The 20,487-nt window shown below is 39.7% G+C and overlaps 1 protein-coding gene across 2 annotated transcripts in view; it reads right to left on the bottom strand.

Annotated features, from left to right (window-relative positions):
- LOC132394670 (oxidation resistance protein 1-like) overlaps positions 1–20,487 on the bottom strand; it is a 513,615-nt gene that overhangs the window by 394,294 nt on the left and 98,834 nt on the right. For both annotated transcript variants that reach the window (XM_059971040.1, XM_059971046.1), the window contains exon 3: positions 9,160–9,359. In XM_059971040.1, the coding sequence (XP_059827023.1) occupies positions 9,160–9,359 (200 nt within the window). The remainder of the gene's footprint in view (positions 1–9,159; positions 9,360–20,487) is intronic.

Raw genomic sequence — 20,487 nt, 5'->3', positions numbered from 1 at the left:
TTTAAATAGCAATAGACCCTAATCCAACCGAGGGCTTAAACTTCATTGGCAGGGTGGCAGGGGAATCCAAAGCAGAACTGAGACAGATGAGAGGCAAGAAGTTGAGATCTAATTCAATGACAGTAACATTAGTAAACAAGACAGGCAGGGAGCTGGATTAAATTGCATTTATTTCATGCAGAGATCTGACAGGTAAAGCAGATGAACTCAGGTCAGGGATATTACAGAAACATGGCAAAGGGAGGGACAGCACAAGCAGCAGGGTACAGATGCTGTAGACAGAATAAAGTTGGAGAAAAGAGAGGAAGCAAAGATATACTTCCGACTAAGGAGAACATCACAGAGTACTCCTCGTTGAAATTTCTGAGGGAGCGTCCAAAGCCATCAAAGTCAAAGTCATTAAAGTCAGGTTTATTGTTGCAGTGTATGCACAAATATATTTATGCATAGGTGAAATGAACAACTAAATGCAAATCAGCATCTCAGCACAAAGCATCATACATGGAGCATTCACAAGAAAAACAAATTACACATAGATTATACTCAACTTTTACAAGAAAGAACACAAATAGAAAAAAAAACAAGAATGAAGTCCATTTCAGTGCGAAGTGATAAAGCTGGTTATAGTGCTGTAAAACTGTTGTGATAAAGGTTATGCTGATTGGTTTAAGAACATAATCATTGAAGGTAAGTAGCTGTTCTTGAGCCTGGACTTCACTGTGTACCTTCTATCGGACGGTAGCTGGGGCAGAGATTGTCCAAGAGGGCTAGTGGTGTTGAGGATTGGGTTAGGCGACACGGTGGAATGGAGCTCCAAGGAAGGATGGTGGTGGTGGATGAGAATTTTTGGTAATGGCAGTCGTGCTGATCAAGAAATGGGCTGGTGATGGAAGCAAGTCAGCAGAGTGAAAATCAAATACTGGTGGTGCTGTAGGGATATAAGCAAAGTCTCCTATAATAGTGGTACCAAATGGGATGAGAAGTAGATGATTGGTGGTGTTGAGAGATGGAAAAGACATTGAGGAGATGACCTACTGTACCTACAAAACAATAGATGCCACGGACTGCACAGTGGTTGACCAGGTCAGGACTTCTCCATTTTGCAAAGACCAGTAGCAGGACATTAAGAAAATCGAAATGTAGCTCAGCAGAGTAAATGTGTCAAATCTTTGACAAGGAAGAATTTTACGTATTCCTTGGGGATATAACAAGCAGGGTAGGGCATGTAAAGTGAATGTATTGAACACCAGAGATTTAGCTAACAAACATAAAGCAGAGATGGGACAAATGGATTTATTCAGGATGGCAGGCTGTAACTTACAGTGTGCCAAAGAAATCATACGTTGGTCCTCAACAAATTTCAAACCCTTTTAATGAATAAGATGAATATGACAAGTGTATTGTAACCAAATTTCCTGGCAATAAGCTTGCAATGTTTGTCTTGTCTTGTCTTGTCCATACTGCACCAACCGCTGTCACTGGGCTATAAACATGCAGGAGCAGTGTGTGGTTAAGTGCCTTGCTCAAGGACACAAATGCTGCCTCGGCTGAGGCTCGAACTAACGACCTGCAGATTGCCAGCCTAAATCCTTAACCACTTGGCCATGCGCCAACATTTACCTTTCATAAGGTGCATTTATAACTTGTCAGTTCTCCTTTGATATCCCCTCCTAAATCAGTAACCTCTACCAATGAACAGAACAAAAAAGGCAGACCTCAAAACATCACTGGCTAAAATCCCCCCTTCCTTTCTGGAAATAAATTGGCCGGGTGAAAATTCCTTGCCAACACAGCACAAGCAACAACTGCAACAAACTGCGTTTAAAATAACGCCGCTCCTGAATATCTTGTCCAGGATCATTAGTGATGGATGCTGTTGCCAGGGTTGCTCTTACCTTGTGTCCAGACATCCAGGAAACATTAAGAATTCATCTAATACTATGATATATGGAGAAAAGAAAATTACACTGCGAAGAATTATATATGTAATATCCTAGGAAAATGGCAAAGTTTTAAATCTCAATATACAGTGTATCATGTATAACAAGGAAGGTACCACTGAACAGCATATGCAGCTGCTTGACATAGTTTTACATTTAGGATCTGATAACAAAATGAAAGTAGGCTTTATGATGAATTAGCTAATGAGCTACAAAACTATTCATATCATTAAGGGTCATACATCCTCCGGGATGTCCTGGACACCATGGAGGCACTAGCCTCTGTAGTATCTAGGACATCTTCAAGGGGTGATGCCTCAAAAAGACAGCACCCAACATTAAGGGCCTGCATCACCCAGGTCGCATCTTGTTCTCACTGTTACCATCAGGAAGAGGGTACAGAAACCTGAAGGCACACACTCAATGATTCAGGAACAGCTTCTTTGCCTCTCCCATCTGATTTCTGAATGGACATTGAATCCATGAACACTATCTTACCACTTTCTGTAATTTCTATTTTTGCACTACTTACTTAGTTTAACTATTTAATATTCATTAGGTACTACCTATAATTCACATTTTTCTAATTATTATGTATTGCATTGCACTGTTGCTGTAAAGACAAAGAATTTCATAACATATGCCATTAATATTAAACCCGATTCTGATTCTAAGCATTAATTCTGTTTCTCTTTCCACAGATGTTTCATGACGTGCTCAGTGTTTCCAACATTTTGTGTACTTATTTTACAATCAGCATTGGCATTACTTTGCCTCAGTTTTACCATTTAAGCCAAAATGTTCTCACATTCAACATCAATTTGCATTGACCTTATAAACTTTGGAAACAGACTACATTTGGCTTTGGTGGTCTTGCACCTGACCTATGATTATCATTTTGGGTCACAACTAAACAACAGTATCTTTGTAATGATAAAAATGTCCAGCACCTATGGAAACACTTTTGAGTTTGGCTCTTGCAGATTAGGCAGCAAGCAAGTCTAGAGACTGCAAAGCCATCCTGTGTCATTAATGAAGCTCCTGAATTTCTGCAGTAATCTAGAAACCAAGCTGTGGAGATGAATCAGGAAAAAGCGCAATTGTTGAGGATTGGGCTGATCAACCTCACTGTTACTCCAGATCACATAAAGAACACAACAACAAAAACAACACTATACTATAAATCTATAAATACAAAAGATGGCTTATATAGCTGGATTGATTGTATATACATAACGCGACACAAGGTCCAGAGTGTCTGTATGTAAGGTGACTAACGGGAAATGATAAATTAGTGGTGGTGGGGGGTCTGATGGGGTGAGTCACTGGGTAGAGATGTTGATCGGCTTTACTGCTTGGAGAAAGTAACTGTTTTTGAGACTGGTGATCCTCGTATCGATGCTACCCAGCCTCCTCCCTGTTGGGGTGGGATAAACAGTCCATGAGCTGGTGTCCTTCATGATATTGCTTGTCTTTTTCTAGCACCTTTTCTATATATACTGCATCCTTGTTGTTGGGTAGGCTGGTGCTGGCAATGCATTGGACAGTTTTGACTACTCAATGTAGAACCATTACAGTGTGGTCTCCAAACCATGCAGCGATAGAGCTGGTCAACATGCACTCTACTGTGCATCTGTAGAAGGTTGTGAAAATTGATGTGCATAGTCCAGCTCTCAGAAAGCAGAGGCATTGGTGAGGTTTCTTGATTATGTAAGGATGTGTTCTGGGACCATGAGAGATTGTGTGTGATGTCCACTCCTAAGTGTTTGAAACTGCTTCTAGTTTCCACCACTGTGTCATCGATGTATAGAGGGTGTGAGTGGTGAGAGTTCCTCTGAAGTCGATAACCATCTCATTTGTCTTGCTGACATTGAGGAAGAGGTTATTTGTCTGGTATTAGGCTTCAAGCTCTTTCACCTTCTCTATGTAGGCTGTCCCATCGTTGTTAAAGATGAGCACCACCACTGCTATGTCATTAGTGAATTTGACAAGGTGATTACTCGGGAGTTTGGATTGGCAGTCATATGTAAGCAAAATATACAACAGTAAGTTCAGCACACAGCCCTGGAGGGAGCCCATGTTGAGGAGAAGCCATTGTACATACTGACGATCTGAGGACTGTTCATTAGATGCAGATTCAGATTCAGTTACTTACTTATCACATGTACAGTGAAATGTGTTGTTTGTGTCAACAGCTGGTACATCCAAGGATGCCTGGGGCAGCTTGCAAGTGTTGACACATTCCTAACTAAAGTAGCATGCCACACAGTGATCTGGACTTCAGACACACTGAGCAGGTTGAGGTCTTGCTTTTAAGAAAGAGTTAGACAGAGCTCTTAAAGATAGTGGAGTCGAGGGGTATGGAGAGAAGGCAGGAACAGGGTACTGATTGTGGATGATCAGACATGATTACATTGAATGGCATTGCCAGCTAGAAGGGCCAAATGGCCTACTTCTGCAGCTATTGTCTGTTGCGGGTTAGGAAGTCCAACGCCCAGTTGCAAAGTGCTTCACTTAGACTGAGGAGTAGGAGTTTATTCACCAGGTTCTGTGAAATAATAGTGTTGAATGCTGATCTGAAATCCAAAAACAACATTTTGACATATGTGTCCTTGCTTTCTAGGTTTGTCAGCGCCAAGTGCACGACAGATGCTAAGGTATCTGTCATAGAATGGTTCTGTTGGTGAGTATACTGGTGAGTGTCCAGTGCGACAGGAATGGAGTTTTTGATATGTGCCATTAGCAACCATTCAAAGCACTTCACAATGATGATTGACATCAGTGCCTCCGGGCTGGGGGGGGGGGGGGGCGTCGTTTAGTTCTGAAGGTGCAGAGTTCTTTGGAACAGGACGATGGTGGCTGATACGGATAGCCACTTGGATGAGAGTTGAAGATTCCTCTGAAGATGTGGTGGGCACATTCCCTGGTACTCAGCCTGGAATCTTGTCTGGACCGACAGCCTTAAAGGGGCTGACTTCCTGCGGTCTTTCTTGCATCTGCTGCGGTTACAGACAGTGGCTGCTCACCTGGATGGGGGTGGGATCACTTCCATGACTGGCTTTGTGTGCATGCCTCGAAGCAGGCATAAAAGTTGCTAAGAGTGTCGGGGAGGTAAATAATTTATATACTGTTGCCAAATTTTCAGTGTTTCTCTCCTTACTATATTCTGGTTTTTTGTTGTTTCACAGTCGAGTGAGCTTCTCCCAGTATTCACTGGGGCATCGAGCAGCAATGCACTTCAATGAAATTGTTAGAATTCCTATTAACACTATAAAACATGAACTGCTTCCAGATGGTGTCAAAGTCAGCGCTTGTTTGAAAACAGCTCTTGAATGGAATGGTTTAATCAATTTTTTAAAATGTTAGCATTCCTATGATATCTATGCTTGTGGCCTGCTCCAGGCTTCGTGTCCATGTACTGTGCAGCACCTTCTCCGCTGTGCACTGAACTAAAGCTCGGGCTGTGGCCGGCTCCCGCTGCTCCGGGCTTCATGTCTGACGAGTCACTTTCATTCTGAATGCTACTTGCTTACTTTTATTGCTTGCACATTTCTTTCCTTCTTTGCACATTGGGTACTTGTCAGTCTTTTTTTTTAATGGGTTCTTTTGGGTTTCTTTGTTTTGTGGCTGCCTGTAAGCTTTTATATTGGATGAATACTTTAATAATCAATATACTTTGGACTTTGAACATTCTAGTTTTAAGTTCTGTTCAAACTTAACAATGGCACTATAGGAAGATTCAATTTAACTTCAGCATCTTAAAAAAGGTGAGAAAGAAGAAGAGAGAATATGAAAATGACGCTATTATTGTTTGACTCTGCTCTGCTGAGTGCAGAAGTTAAAGCAGATGCTCCTTTCACCCACCTGAAGTTCAGGGATGATTCAGATTTATTTATTCGTCTCATGTACAGGAAATTGAAACAAATGTGTCACTTGCGTCAACAACCAACACATCCAAGGATGTGCTGGGGACAGCCCTCAAGTGTGGTCACACTTTCCAGCACCAACATAGCATGACCACAATAATAATGATAGCAAAACATGCCCTTTCCCACCCTCCCACACACACCTCCATCCCCAGGACAGGCCACCTCCAGCCTTCCAGCCAATAGCCACAGACTCCTAAACTCAAAGGCATCAGGCCTCTAACCTCTAATCTCTGGTCTGGATGCAAAGACTTAACCTTTGGCCCTTTGCCTCCAGACTTGCCAACGTAGGTCTTTGACCTTTCAGGCTTTCCACCTATGGAATTCCCGAGCTCTGGACTTTGACCTTTGACTTTACCCTCTGGATTTCACTGACCTCTGTGTATCGACCACAGGGTGCACCAATCACGAGTTTGGCGGGATGAGTTTTAGCTTTTCACCCTTTGCATTGTATCGCACACCAAAAGCACAGATTCATGAAATATTTAGGAGAGTTTTTGAATTTTCTTCTGTGAGATGTCACTGATGCTGGAGTTGAACAGTACAAATTATCACTGAACAAACAGCAAGCAACTCTGCTACAGTTTTTGTCTATATTCATCATGGTATAAATGTCTTACCAGGTGGAAGGATCCCATAAAATCATAGCACAATAGAACACAGAGAAAGATCCTTTGTGCCAACGAGTCCATGCCAACCATGCTTTGTAACCACAAACTTCTTAACTAGGTCTCCCCAGATTCCATGAGACCTAAACTTCCAGACAGCCTGCTATGTGGGACCATGTCAAAGACCTTGCTGAAGACCAAATAGACAACATTCAATGCCCTACCCTCATCTACCATGTTGGTTACATCTTCAAAAAACCCCATAATATTCATTAACCATGACCTCCCTTGCACAAAGCCACAGTGACGCCTTCTAATCGACCTTTGCCAATCCAAATGCAGATAGATCCTGTCCTTTAGAACTTCCTCCAGTAACTTATCCACCACAGGTATCAGGGTGACTGGTCTATGGTTCCCTGGCGGGTCTTTGGCGCCCTTCTTAAACAACCAAATGACATTTTTCCCCTTCCAGTCTTTGGAAGCTTCACCAGTGGCCAATAATTAAGCAAGTACCTACACAAAGGCTTCACAGCGCTTGTACACAATGTCCCCCAACCTCCCACAATGTCCAAGGACATACTCGGTCAGGGATTTACCTGCCTCAATGCACTGTAAGGATGCAAATACATCACCCCTGGCAATATGAATTTTCTCCAAAACATCATTAAGGACCCCCATTACCCAGGTCCATCTTTGTTCTCATTGCTACTATCAGAAAGGAACTACAGGAGCCTGAAGGCACACACTCAACGATTCAGGAATCTGCATCCAATTCCTGAATGGACACTACCTCATTACTTTTATGAATGGAAAGATTATATACATACACACACACAAACATTTTATATATAATATATATACTTATCATTGCTATACACACATATAATTATGTATTGAATTGTACTGCTGCCACAAACACAACAAATGTCACAACATAAGCCTGTGATAATAAACCTAATTCTAACTAATCATTAAGAATTTACTTTTTCCTGAGCTCTTAAACCCAATCAGTGCTTCCTTATTTCTTTTAGCAAGAGCCTCAATACCTCTCATTGGCCAAGGTTCCTTAAACTTGACAAGTCTACCCTTCACTCTTACAGTTACATGAGCCTTGCTAGAGCCTTGATGGGGTGTGGCAATGGAGCTTGTATTGGGTCTGATAGAAAGCATCATAGAATGAACAGTTGGGTGCTGAGATTGATACAGATGACATGGACAGTGAAGATCCAAAAAATTTGGAGGCAATTACACTTTAATAAAGTCAATGTCTTCCATAATGTTGAAAGGCTAGCTTATTGTAATATGTTCATCTTGTCTGGTTACATCCCACAACAATTCATTCACATAATCCTTCCATTCATAAAATTAACACTGATCTACTGTGAACAAATATAGATATCAGCTTCAGTCCAAGTAGCTGCTGTCAGGGATCCTGCTGAAAATGGCAGAGTTCAGCAGTTTAAATGGGAGTAACTTCAGGACTGCCAAGCAAAGATATGTCAGATTTAGAAAATCAAAATTTTTATTCCATTTCTTTGATGGACCTTAACAATTTCTTGGGCCTTGGGCCAGGTAAAACCAGGATTGTAGATTTTGAACCAGCAAGGGGAAAGCAACACTGGTCCTGTGCAAGGGATACAGGTAATATAGGTGCAATGGACTCAGGGTAATAATTCAGGGCATTTAATTCATTGTTACAGGCCACCTTGAATCAACAGATGACAAATTACTACATGCAGCCAAACTGTCCACAATATTTTTTGTTAAGACAAAATGTTATTTCACTGCCAGAGTGGTGTATTTTTATAATATTCTGGAGGCCCGAGCAGAGTACCCAACCTTACTTTACTTAAAAACCAATTGAGGAATTTGTACATGATACATGAATTGGAGTTTACAGAAACTAAGATATAATAACCCAATTTTGTTTTCAATTGAATCATTGAATAGACAATTTGCAAAAAAATAACACTGTTACTGATAAATGTAGATTTTGCAGTAAATATACCATATCCACCCAAGAATAACATCAATTGTAAATCCATCTCTGTAAGGATATGTAGGGCCCTTAGTATTATTAAGGATCCCACACACCTAGCAATCTCTTTGACCTTCTATCATCAGGCAGGAAACTCCAATGCATGAAAACGAGAACAGCTTCTTCCCTCAAGCCATTAGACTTCTGAACTCCCTGCCACATCACATTCAAAGTATCACCAGCTTTTGTAGCTTACAATATATTTTTGTAAGTGTTTTGTAGCTTACAATATATTTACTTTATGCAATTTAGCTGTTTATTTATGTGTAATCCATCTGTAGATTTTACCCTTACTTTCATAAGTTACTGTGGGTTATGTGTGTCATGGGTATGACAATGCTCAACACAATGGTTCAGTGAAAAGTTGTTTAATTTGACAGTGTACATGTATATAGTTAAATGACAATAAACTTGTCTTGACTCTCAACTAGAAACAGATTACAATATTATAAGACTTATCATAAAAAATGGCAACCAACAAGCAAACCAGTGAACAATCTCCTAATTAAGGCACAAACAAATCTTGATTATATGTACACCTCCAATATCATTCAATACTACATAGGCATTGCCAACAGGAATATTTGGTGATGGCTCTAATTATGTTTTGCTGCATCTGCACTTGAACAAGACATTACAATACCTACCTATTGTATAATATCTGTGGAGCTCGCTTCGTTTAGTATTACGTTTCTGTGTGTTGGCACCATTGTTCGGCATCTCTTCTGACCTGGTTGACTTGAGGACAGCTGGTACCACATCACTTTGTGGTGAAGGATCAGGAGCTGCCATTGGACTGCCATATCCAGCGGCAGTCATGTCCACTGACTGGGACTTTTTCTTCAATCTGTGAAAGGATAAAGAAAGATATTGCTGCAAAGATTCAAAATATTCAACGTACATCCATTATCAAAGTAAGTATGCAGTAAACAACCCTGAGATTCATCTTCCCACAAATAGCCACAAAACAAAGAAAACTATTGAATCCATTCAAAGAGAAACATTGAGTCCTCAATACACAAATAAATGAGCAAATCACACAAATGACAAAAAAATGAGTGAAAAAACACAGAATATAAAATATCAAGCCTCAAAATCAAAAAAACTGTCCAGGAATGTTCAGTTTCAGCTCAGTTCAGTGAGTAGTATAATTTCTAAATATGTACTAAATATATGTGAAATCATTAAGCTATAATTTACAAAAAATAATTTCATAATTGTCCAATTAAACAATTTTATGAGCATTTATTAGCTTTGTGATTATACTTATCTTCACACCATTTGTTTAATCACATCAGATTGTTACCACTTCATCCCTTTTAGCCCTGCTTGCAGGTTTACACACAACTGATCGTTCAGTGTTGAACACAATCATCCTTTCTTCAGCAATTGAACTCCAAAAGGTTTACTCACTGAATTTATTACTTTTTAATATGGCATTTGGAACTCATATTTATATGTGATTTATTGAGGGCAGTTTTTGCTTTGAGGCAACAATGCTCACCATCAGTGAAAGATGAATGCCTGGGAACATAAAGGTAAATTTCATATAACATTTTAAATGGAAGAACCAAAAGCAGGGGTATTCCAAATGGTAATTCAAGCATTAATTGCCATCCAGAAAGATCACTGCTAGTATAGTCATTGCTATACTTTTCTATGACTCTATTAGCAAAGTTGAGTTAACGCACAGAAATTGGGCATTCAGCTCATCTAGTCTGTGCCAAACCATTGACCTGCACAGACACATGGCTCTCCACACCCCTACCATCCATGTATCTATCCAATTTTCTCTTAAACATTGAAATCGAGCTTGCATGCACTGCTTGCACAGGCTTATCGTTCCATACTCTCACGACCCTCTGAGTGAAGTTTCCCCACATGTTCCCCATAAACTTCTCAATTTTCACCCTTAACACATGACCTCCAGTTATAGTCGCACACAACTTCAGTGGAAAAACCCTTCCACACCCCTCATAATTTTGCAGACCTCTAATAAATCTCCTGTCGGTCTGCTAGATTTCAAGGAATAAAGTCCTAAGCTATTCAATCTTTTCATATAACTTTGGTCCTCCAGACCTGGAAACATCCCTGTAAATTTTCTCAATATCTTTCAAACTTGTTTACATCTTTCCTGAAGGTCAGTGACCAAAACTGCACATAGTACTCCAAATTAGGCCTCACCAACAGCTTGTACAACTTCAATAAAACATCCCATCTCCTGCACTCAATACTTTGATTTATGAAAGCAAATGTGCCAAAGGCTTTCTTTATGACCCGATATACCTGTGCTGCCACTTTCAATGCAAAATAGACCTGCATTCCTAGATCTTTTTGTTCCACCACACTTCTCAGTGCTCTGCTGTTCACTGCGTAAAACATACCCAGGCTGGTACTACTAAGGTGCAAAACTTCGCACTTGTCTGCATTAAATTCCATCTGCCATCTTTCAGCCCATTTTTCCAGCTGATGCAGATCCCTCTGCAAACCATGATAGTCTTCCTCACTGTCCACTACACCCTCAAACTTGGTATCATCTGGAAATTTGCTGATCCAGTTAACCACATTATCAACCAGATCGCTGATACAGATGAATTACAGCAACAAACACAGCACTGATCCCTGTGCACTCCATTAGTCACAAGCCTCCAGGCAGAGAAGCAATCATCTCCTAACACTCTGACTTCTCTCACTAAGCCGATGTCTAATCCAATTTACTATCTCATCTTGAATGCTGAGTGACTGAATCTTCTTGACCAGCCTCCCATCAAGACCTTGTCAAAAACCTTGCTAAAGTCTATGCAGACAATATCCCCTGCCTTACCTTCATCAACTTTCCTGGTAACTTCCATGAAAAATTCTGTAAGACTGAATAGGCACGACTTTCCGCGCACAAAGCCATGCTGATTACCCTTAATCAGTCCATATGAATTCAAATACTTATATCCAGTCCTTTAGAATACCTTCCAATAATTTTCCTGCAACGGACATCAGGCTCATCAGCCTGTAATTTCCTGGTTTATTTCTAGAGCCTTTCTTAAACAGTGGAACAACATTGGATATCCTCCAATCTTCTGGTATCTCACCAATTGCTAAGGATGATTTAAATATCTCTGCTAGGGCCCCGGCAACTTCTACACTTGCCCCCTGCAGAGTCCAAGCGAACAACTTGTCAGGCCCCAGGGATTTATCCACCCTAATTTGGCTCTAGACAGCAAACATTTCCTCTCCTCTAATCTGTATAGGGTCCACAAAGTTGATTCTATAGACTCTGTGAGTAAACACAGATGCAAAAAACAGTCATTTTAAGATCTCCCCCATCTCTTTTAGTTCCACACATTACCATTCTGCTCTTAAAGAGGACCAATTTTGTTTTTTACAATCCTTTTGCTAAGAATCTCTTAGGATTCTTCTTCACCTTGTCTGCTAAGGCAACGACATGCCCTTTGTAGACCTCCTGATTTCTTTCTGAAGTGTTTTCTTGCATTTCTTAAACTCCATAAGCACCTCATTTGTTCCTACATGCCTCTACCATGCTTAACCAGGGCCCCTACAAGTATTATTTTCACCTTTTATTCTGACAGACACATACAAGCTTTGTACTCTCAACATTTCATTTTTATAAGTACATCTTGGCCAGAAAACAGCTGGATTTCTGATTTAAAAACACAAAATGCTGGCAGAACTCAGCAGGCCAGACAACATCTATGGGAGGAGGTAGTGACGACGTTTCAGGCCAAAACGTCGTCATTTTTGGCCCGAAACGTCATCACTACGGCTCCTGATCTGAAACATCGTCACTACCTCCTCCCATAGATGCTGTCTGGCCTGCTGAGTTCTGCCAGCATTTTGTGTTCTTATTTATTTCCAGCATCTGCAGATTCACTCGTGTTGGATTTCTGATTTCTTTATATTCCAAAAGATTTCCATTTTAGATGTGCTTAATGACTCATTATCCTCCACTCTCTTGATATCTATGCATAAAACGGGGTCGGTTTTCTGAGAGTGTCTTTGCTGTGGAGAATGTCAACTAGCTCATAACTGTGCCTTAAATCAAATTGTTTCCATAACGTTCTCATCTGTTGTAAGAACTTTGGAATCCATTATACAGGAGGAAATAGCAGGTCATTTTCAAATTCATAAGACAACTGGAATCAACATGGTTTTATGAAATGGAAATAAGATTTGACAAATCTGCCACACTGTGAGATAGGGCGTACTGATGAATCAATAGATTTAGTGTGTAACAGTAGATTTCCAGAAGGAAATAGGGAAGGCATTTCCACACAAAATATTACTGCACAAGATGGAAGTACGCAGGATTGTGAATAATATATTAGAACAGTACAACACAGGAATTGGTCTGTCTATTCCCTGTCTACTCTATCTATGCTTCTTACAATCCTCCATCCTCCTCAGTCACCACTTCAGAAAAAACAACCCAAGTGTGCCCAGCCTCTCCAAACCAGGCAGCATACTGCTGAACCTTTCTGTACCATCTTCAAAGCCTCAATATCCTTCCTATAATGGGGCGACTAGAATTGTATGCAATACTCCAGATATAGCCCATCCAGGGTTCTATAAAGTTTCAACACAACCTCTTGGTTTTTGAACTCAATGTCTTGACTAATAAAAGCAAGCATTGCATAAGCCTTCTTATGACCCTATTGATCCATATAATCACTTTCAAAGAGCTACATTGGCATGGTTAAAGGAGTAACTAACTAACAAAAAAGAGACTTTGCATAAATTGGGCATTTTTGGATTGTCTATCTGTAATAGACATTTACAATCCAGTATATGAATGACATGGATGGAGCGAGCAAGTGTACTGGAGCCAAATTCAGTGAATATGCCAATGTAGATGGATTTGCAAATTTTGTGGAGGATGCAAAGAACCATCAAAGGGAATACATATCAGTTTAGTGAGTGGGCAAGAAGTTGGCAGGAAGAGTATAATATGGAAAAAAAGTTAAGTTATCCACTTTGGATGGAAGTACAAAAAGCAGAGCCAAATTTCAAAATTTTTGTGCATAGAGCAGAAATGGCTAATACAAGGGGGCATAATTTTAAGGTGATTGAAGGAAAATATGGGAGGGGAGATGTCAAAGGCAAGTTTTTGTTTACCTGCAGAGTGGTGGATGTGTGGACTACCCTGCCAGTTGTAACAGTAGAGGCAGGTACATTCAGGACATTTAAGAGACATGTGGATGATGGAAAAATGGAGGGCTATGTGGGAAGGAAGAGTTAGATTGATCTTACAGTAGGGTAAAAGGTTGAAGCACAAAGGCCTGTACAGTCCTGTACCATTCTATGGAAATCCCAGTATCTATAAAACAAATAGCATGCAGATGCAGCATGTAATGAAGTTGGAGAAAGATATGGTGACTTTTACTGCAAAGGGTTAGGATTATTAAAGAAGAAAAGTTCGATGTAATTTTACAGGATATTGATAATACTGCACCTGAAGTACTGTGCAGTTTTGTTCTCCATATTTAAGGAAGGATATACATATACAAATACTAGAAGGCAGTGCAGAGAAGGTTAACTGAGTTGGTTCCTGCAGTGAAGGTGGTGACGCAGAAAGAAATGCTGATCAGGTTGGACATTAGCTTTTTGATGAGAAAAGGTGAATTTATTGAAAACATACGAGATCCTGAAGGAGATTTAAGAGGGTGTTGGGAGGATGATAGCCCTATTGGAGTCATCCATTCCAGATGGAGATTAAGAAGAATTTCTTCTCGCAGAGTGTCATGGATCTCTGAAATTCTCTATCCCAGACAGCATGGTGGTAGAGTTATAGAAGGTATTCAAGAAAGAGATTTTCACACACTTAAATAACAATTGAGTCAACCAGTGTGTAGAGAAAGCAGGAGAGTGTTGTCGAGTTTAGATTGGATCAGGTGTGACCTTATTGAACGGTAAAGCAGGTCTGAGGGGCTAATAGACCTACTTCTGCTCCTGTTCTTCCAACATTTCTTCACTTCACAGCATAAAAGTTATTTATTGGGGACAAGCCTGAAGATTATGGATCAATATACAAATCTAGAGGAACTTAAGCCAATTCTTCATCTATATCCAAGATAACGCTAGTTGATGTTGGAGAAGTTGATAGGTCCTGCCATTATTTACATTTTACATTATCATGACTGATATCTACATTTGGATGCTTCTCATCCTCCACCGTCATCCTATTCCATGTCCTATTACCTTATCAAGTTAGATTAAACTGATCTTGACAGCATTAGCAGATGCGCTTGCAAGAATTTTGGATATGTTCTAATTCAGCTGAAAACCATTTGACTTGCACAGGTTTCACCTTCCCCAGAAATAGCCCCAGTGTTCCAGAAACCAATCTCCCTTCTGTACCATCTTTTTTAACCACACATTCATCAGAGCTTCCTTCCCAGTCTTAACATTACTAGCATTAGGGAGGAGTGATCAAGGGGTAACAAACTGAAGGGACTCGCCTATTAATCTGATGTCTAACTTTTTAAATTCAAAGTTCAAAGGAAATTTTATTATCAAAGTACGTATATGTCACCATATACAACCTTGAGATTTGTTTTTTTTTGTAAGCATACTCAACAAATCTATAGAACAGTAACCATAACAGAAACAGTGAACATCTGCTGAACTAGGACTTTCAACCAGAGTGCAAGAGACAACACTGTGCAAATACAAAAAGAAGAAACAACAATAAAAAATAAGTAAGCACCAAATATTGAGAACATGAGATGAAGAGTCCTTGAAAAATGAGTCTATTGGTTGCTTGTGGGAACACTTCAATGATGGGGCAAATGAAGTTGAGTGTAGTTATCCCTTTTGTTCAGGAGCCAGGTGGGTGAGAAGTAACAACTGTTCCCAAACCTGTTGGTGCGAGTCCTAAGGCTCTTGTACCTTCTTTCTGATTGCAGCAGTGAGAAGAAAGCACATGCTGGGTGGTGGAGGTCAAGATACAGAACCTCATCTCTTTTTTGCCTCTCATTAGAACGAACTTGAACTTCTGGATTCTTATCCTCTCCCTAGATCACTCCACAACTCTTCCATAATATCCTTGATCCTGACACCAAGTAGATAAAGATAAAGTCCTGGTTTCATGTTTATGACTACAGAAGCACCTGCCCATTCCTGTCACTATCAAGTCATCAGCTACTGTTGTCCATTGATCTTTGCTCCTCCCTTCTTGGACAGCTATTTCTAACTTGACAAATAAATGAAGAAAGCTTTGCTTCATTCATATAGACCAAATCATAAGTGCTGTATATAGTATTGGTCAGTTTATTTAAGGAAAGTCAAGGTGCTGGCTGCCACTCAGAGGTTTACTAGACATATCTGGAATAGACCATTTGCCTGCCAAGGAAAAGCTTGGACAGACTCAGTATGTATCTGCTGGAATTTAAAACAGGGATAGGGCTGGGGACAGGAATGAAACATACAAGGTCTAGAGGAAGGCCTTGATAAAGTTTTTGTAGAAAGTGTTTCCTTGTCAGAGAATTGAGAATTGTTTAAAAATAGTGGCGATGTTACAAGTTTTTCATGATGTTTTCCTAAAAAGAGCAATGGAAACACAATCCAGGAAATGTTTAATGTAGAGGTAGATAGCTATTTGATGGAGTTGGGGGGGGGGGGGGTGGGAGTGAAAGACTATGGTATAGATGGATATGCAGGATTGAAATTGCATTCAGACCAAGCTGATCTTATTGAAAAGCAGACATGAAGAACCACATGGCCTAATCTTGTTTTGAATTCTTTTATTCAGGTCATCATATGTAAGAAGCAACCATTCATTTATTCAATGCCAGTCCATTTGTTCAGTGGCTGTATACAAAATTAATTCTATTTTAAATATGATGTGATACACTGAATAAATACAGAATGGGACATTTTTGCTGGGCTGCAACATTTCCACTGCAGTATGAAATTAGTGAACTCTTTGAGGAACACTCGAACATCATAAAGGACTCCTTCCATCCTGCGCATGGACTGTTTGAACTGCTTCCGTCTGGTAGGCACTTCAGATCCCTCCAGACTAAGGGACTAACAGACTCCAGGCACTCGAGAAGTTTTTTCCCTACTGCGGTCACTTTGCTGAACAGTTAACTGCCGGTTAACTGTTGGCTAACTATTACTTGGATTGCACTACTTGTATGTATAATCTATATTTTCATTTATATTTATCATTATTATTGTTATGAGCAGAGAGACAACATCTGCTGGAAGTAAATTCCTTGTATGTGCACAGGTACTTGGCGATTAAAGTCTGATTCTGATTCTGATTAGGAGTTCCCAGTCTGGGGTCCACGTTCCCCTTGGTGAATGGTAGGGGTCCATGCCATAAAAAAGGTTGGGAACCCCTGATTTAGATGGCTAATAAACATTCCTTGTAGCTTTCCATGTATTCCTTCCAACTTAAAAAAGATGTACAAAACTGGTAGAAAGTGAAAAGTTAAATTTTAAATGGCAAAGTGATTCTCCTGTTAAGTACAGCTGTTGATAATTAAAATGCCAGAAGGCTTAACTACAGGCATTGGATTTGAAAAAGCACATACCAGCAAGGTTTAATCACAATTCAAGTCTATGGAGATTGCACTATCAAAGTTTGGACGTGGTTGGAAAAAAAACAGCTTGATACTTTAATTAAACTAAACTACATCATAAATTAAGTTACAGCAGAAAAATTAAAAAGAAAATGCAAATTTTCTTTTAGGTGTTAAGCTCCATGTGATCAAATGACTCAACAGCCAACTGAAGTGGCTGATGCTTTGGAAGAGCTTTCTAAATTGCAGTGAAATCAAGCAACAGTTTAAAAAGATTTCTCTTTCTATGTCAGAATCAGAATCAAGTTTACTATCATTGACATAAACCATGAAAATTTGTTAATTTTGTGGCAGCAGTTCAGTACAGGCATAACAAATTACTACGTTACAATAAAAATTAAATAAGTAGTTCAAACAAGGAATAATAAGGTAGAATACACAAGTTCATGGATCATTTACAATCCTGATGGCAGGGGGAAGAAACTATCCCTAAATGTTGAGTGTGGGTCTTCTTGCTCCTGTACTGGAGAAGTATTGTTAATGAATTAAGAAATTTGGTGTTGGTAACCATGAAACCTCCAGATGGTTGTAAACACAATTTTTTATTGTGGTCCTTTATACAGGGAAATTAGTCAGTCCATTAGGCAGAGGATACAGAAGCATTCAAGCACATATCATTAGACTCAGGACAGCTTCTATCCCACTGTTATAAGACTATAGAATGCTTCCTTAGTACAATAAGATAGACTCCTGATCTCACAATCTACCTTGTTTGGACCTTGTACATAATTGTCTACCTACACTATTTCTGTACTCTGTTTTTGTTTTACTTTGAAATGAATTGATCTGTTTGGTGTTATGCAAGACACATTTTTCCACTGTACTTTGGTACTTGTGACAATAATAAACCGATTTACATCCTTGGGCATGCTGGACTGAGTGTAATTCTAAATCTACAGCTGTGTTAGTAATGCTGAACTGGTCTGAGAAGCCAGAAAGCAATAACAAGAATAAAGCAATGAGGATCATAAAAACCAATGGAAACTTCAAAAATTGAAATGATACTTCTAAGTAATTTGGTGACTCTTCAGGCATCCAACAACCTAAGTACCAGAAATTGACCTCCCAAAAGACATTACATGCCTGGATGAAATTACATTTGTCACTGCTCTGCTCTTCTCTGGTACTACCTTGCCACATCATCCTCACCCCTTCAGAAAGTCGTAGAGAAGCACAAGTATAGACTTAGGCTAAAATACTGAATTAGGAAAAGCAAATTACAATAACATTAGGTGGAGCAGGTATTTTGGGAGCAGCTGCTATTGGGTCGGTCCACATCTGAATGTGGAGATGTTCAAAAGCCACCTGATCAGAACTTAGAGTCAATAGAAATTCAAAGTAAATTTATTATCAAAGTACATATATGTCACCATATGTACATATATGTCACTGATGCTGGATGTGCTTTCCTAAGACAGTGTGTAGATGTGCTCAGTGATGGGAAGGGCTTTAGCCATGATTGACTGGGCTGTATCCACTACTTTTTGTAGGATTTTCTGTTCAAAGGTATTGGTGTTACAATGGCAGGCTGATACCAGCCAATGTTTTATCCATGCTAGAATCTTTCCCATAATATCATGGGCTCTCAACTTATTAAGCAGCCTCATGTGTGGTACTTTGTCAAAATCAAGTACACAACACCACCAATTATCCTTTGTCTATCCTGCTTCTTGTTTTTTTTAAAAGAATACCAACAAATTTGTCAGGCAAGATTTTCCCTTGAGGAAACAATGCTGACTGTGGCCTATCTTATCATGTGCCTCCAAATACCCCAAAATCAAATTCTTAACAATTGACTCCAACATCTTTCCAAACACTGAGGCTAGACTAACTGGCCTATAACTTCCTTTCTTCTGCCTCTGTTCCTTCTTGAAGAGTGGAACGATATTTGCAATTTTCCATTCCCCCAGAACCATGCCAGAATCAATTGATTCTTGAAAGATCATTACTAATACCTCCACAATCTCTTCAGCAACCTCTTTCAGACCCTGGGGTGTATACCATCAGGTCCAGGTGACTATCTACCTTCAGACCTTTCAGTTTCCCAAGAACCTTCTTCCTAGTAATGACAACTTCACATGCTTCTGCCCCCGATACACTCAAACATCCAACATCAATTGTCTTCCACAGTGAATACTGATGCAAGTTGCTTATCCAGTTCATCTGCCATTTCCTTGTCCCCCATTGTCATTTCCTTATCTCACCACTGTCATTTTCCAGCGGTCCAATATCTACTCTCACTTCTCTTTTACTCTTTATGTATCTGAGGAAACTTTTGGTATCCTCATTAATATTATTGGCTAGCTTACTTTTGTATTTCAACTTTTCTTTCTTTATGACTTTTTTAGTTGCCTTCTGTTAGATTTTGAAAGCTTTCCAATTCTTCAACTTCCCACTAATATTTGCTCTATTATATGCCTTCTCTTTGGCTTTTACTTCTCTTGTCAGCCATGGGTTGTGTCATCCTGCCTTCAGAATACTTCTTCCTCTTTGGGATATATGAACCCTGTGCCTTACGAATTGCTTCCAGAAATTCCAGCCATTGCTACTGTGCCATCATCCATGCCAAAGTTTTTTTTTTCCAATCAACTTTGTCCAACACCTCTCTCATGCCTCTGTAATTCCCTTTACTCCTCTGTAATACTGATACATCTGACTTTAGCTTCTCCTTCTCAGATTTCAGGGTGAATTCGGTCATATTGTGATCACACTCCCCTAATGGTTCTTTTACCTTATTAAACTCTCTAATCAATTCCAGTTCATTGCACAGCGTCCAATCCAGAATAGTTGAAGTGGGCTGAACCACAAGCTGCTCTAAAAAGCCATCTCATAGGCATTCTACAAATTCCCCTTCTTGGATTTAGAAGCTTTGATGAGGGTGCAGAAGAGGTTCATGAGACTGCTTGGATTAGGGAGCATTAGTTAAAGGGAGAGGTTGTGCAAACTTGGATTGTTTTCTTTGGAGCATGAGAGATTGAAGAGTGACCTGATTGCAGAATGTAAAATTATGACAGGTATAGACAAGGTAGGTAGCTAGTCTATACTACAGAGCATAGGTTTAAGATGAGAAGGGGAACGTTTAAATGAAATTCACAAGGCAAGTGGTAGGTAGCTGGAATGTGCAGGGAAATAACTGATATGGACCATGCATGGAAATGAATCATATAGACAATGTTCAGATAAGGGAGAATTAGATTCAATCAGCACCACAGTTATTATCAGCTATTAACAGTGTCCTCTCTTTTAAATTTTGATCTTCAATGTGCAATACTTCACATTTGCTGTGTTAAACTCCATCTGCCATTTCTTCGTCCATATCTGCAACTAATATATATCCAGTTGTATACCCTGTAAATCTTCAAAGTTCAATCATCT

The sequence above is a fragment of the Hypanus sabinus genome, chromosome 1, assembly GCF_030144855.1.
Source record: "Hypanus sabinus isolate sHypSab1 chromosome 1, sHypSab1.hap1, whole genome shotgun sequence".
Taxonomy (NCBI): Eukaryota; Metazoa; Chordata; class Chondrichthyes; order Myliobatiformes; family Dasyatidae; genus Hypanus; species Hypanus sabinus.
Note: the sequence above shows the minus strand (reverse complement) of the source record. Positions and strands in the feature narration are given on the sequence as shown.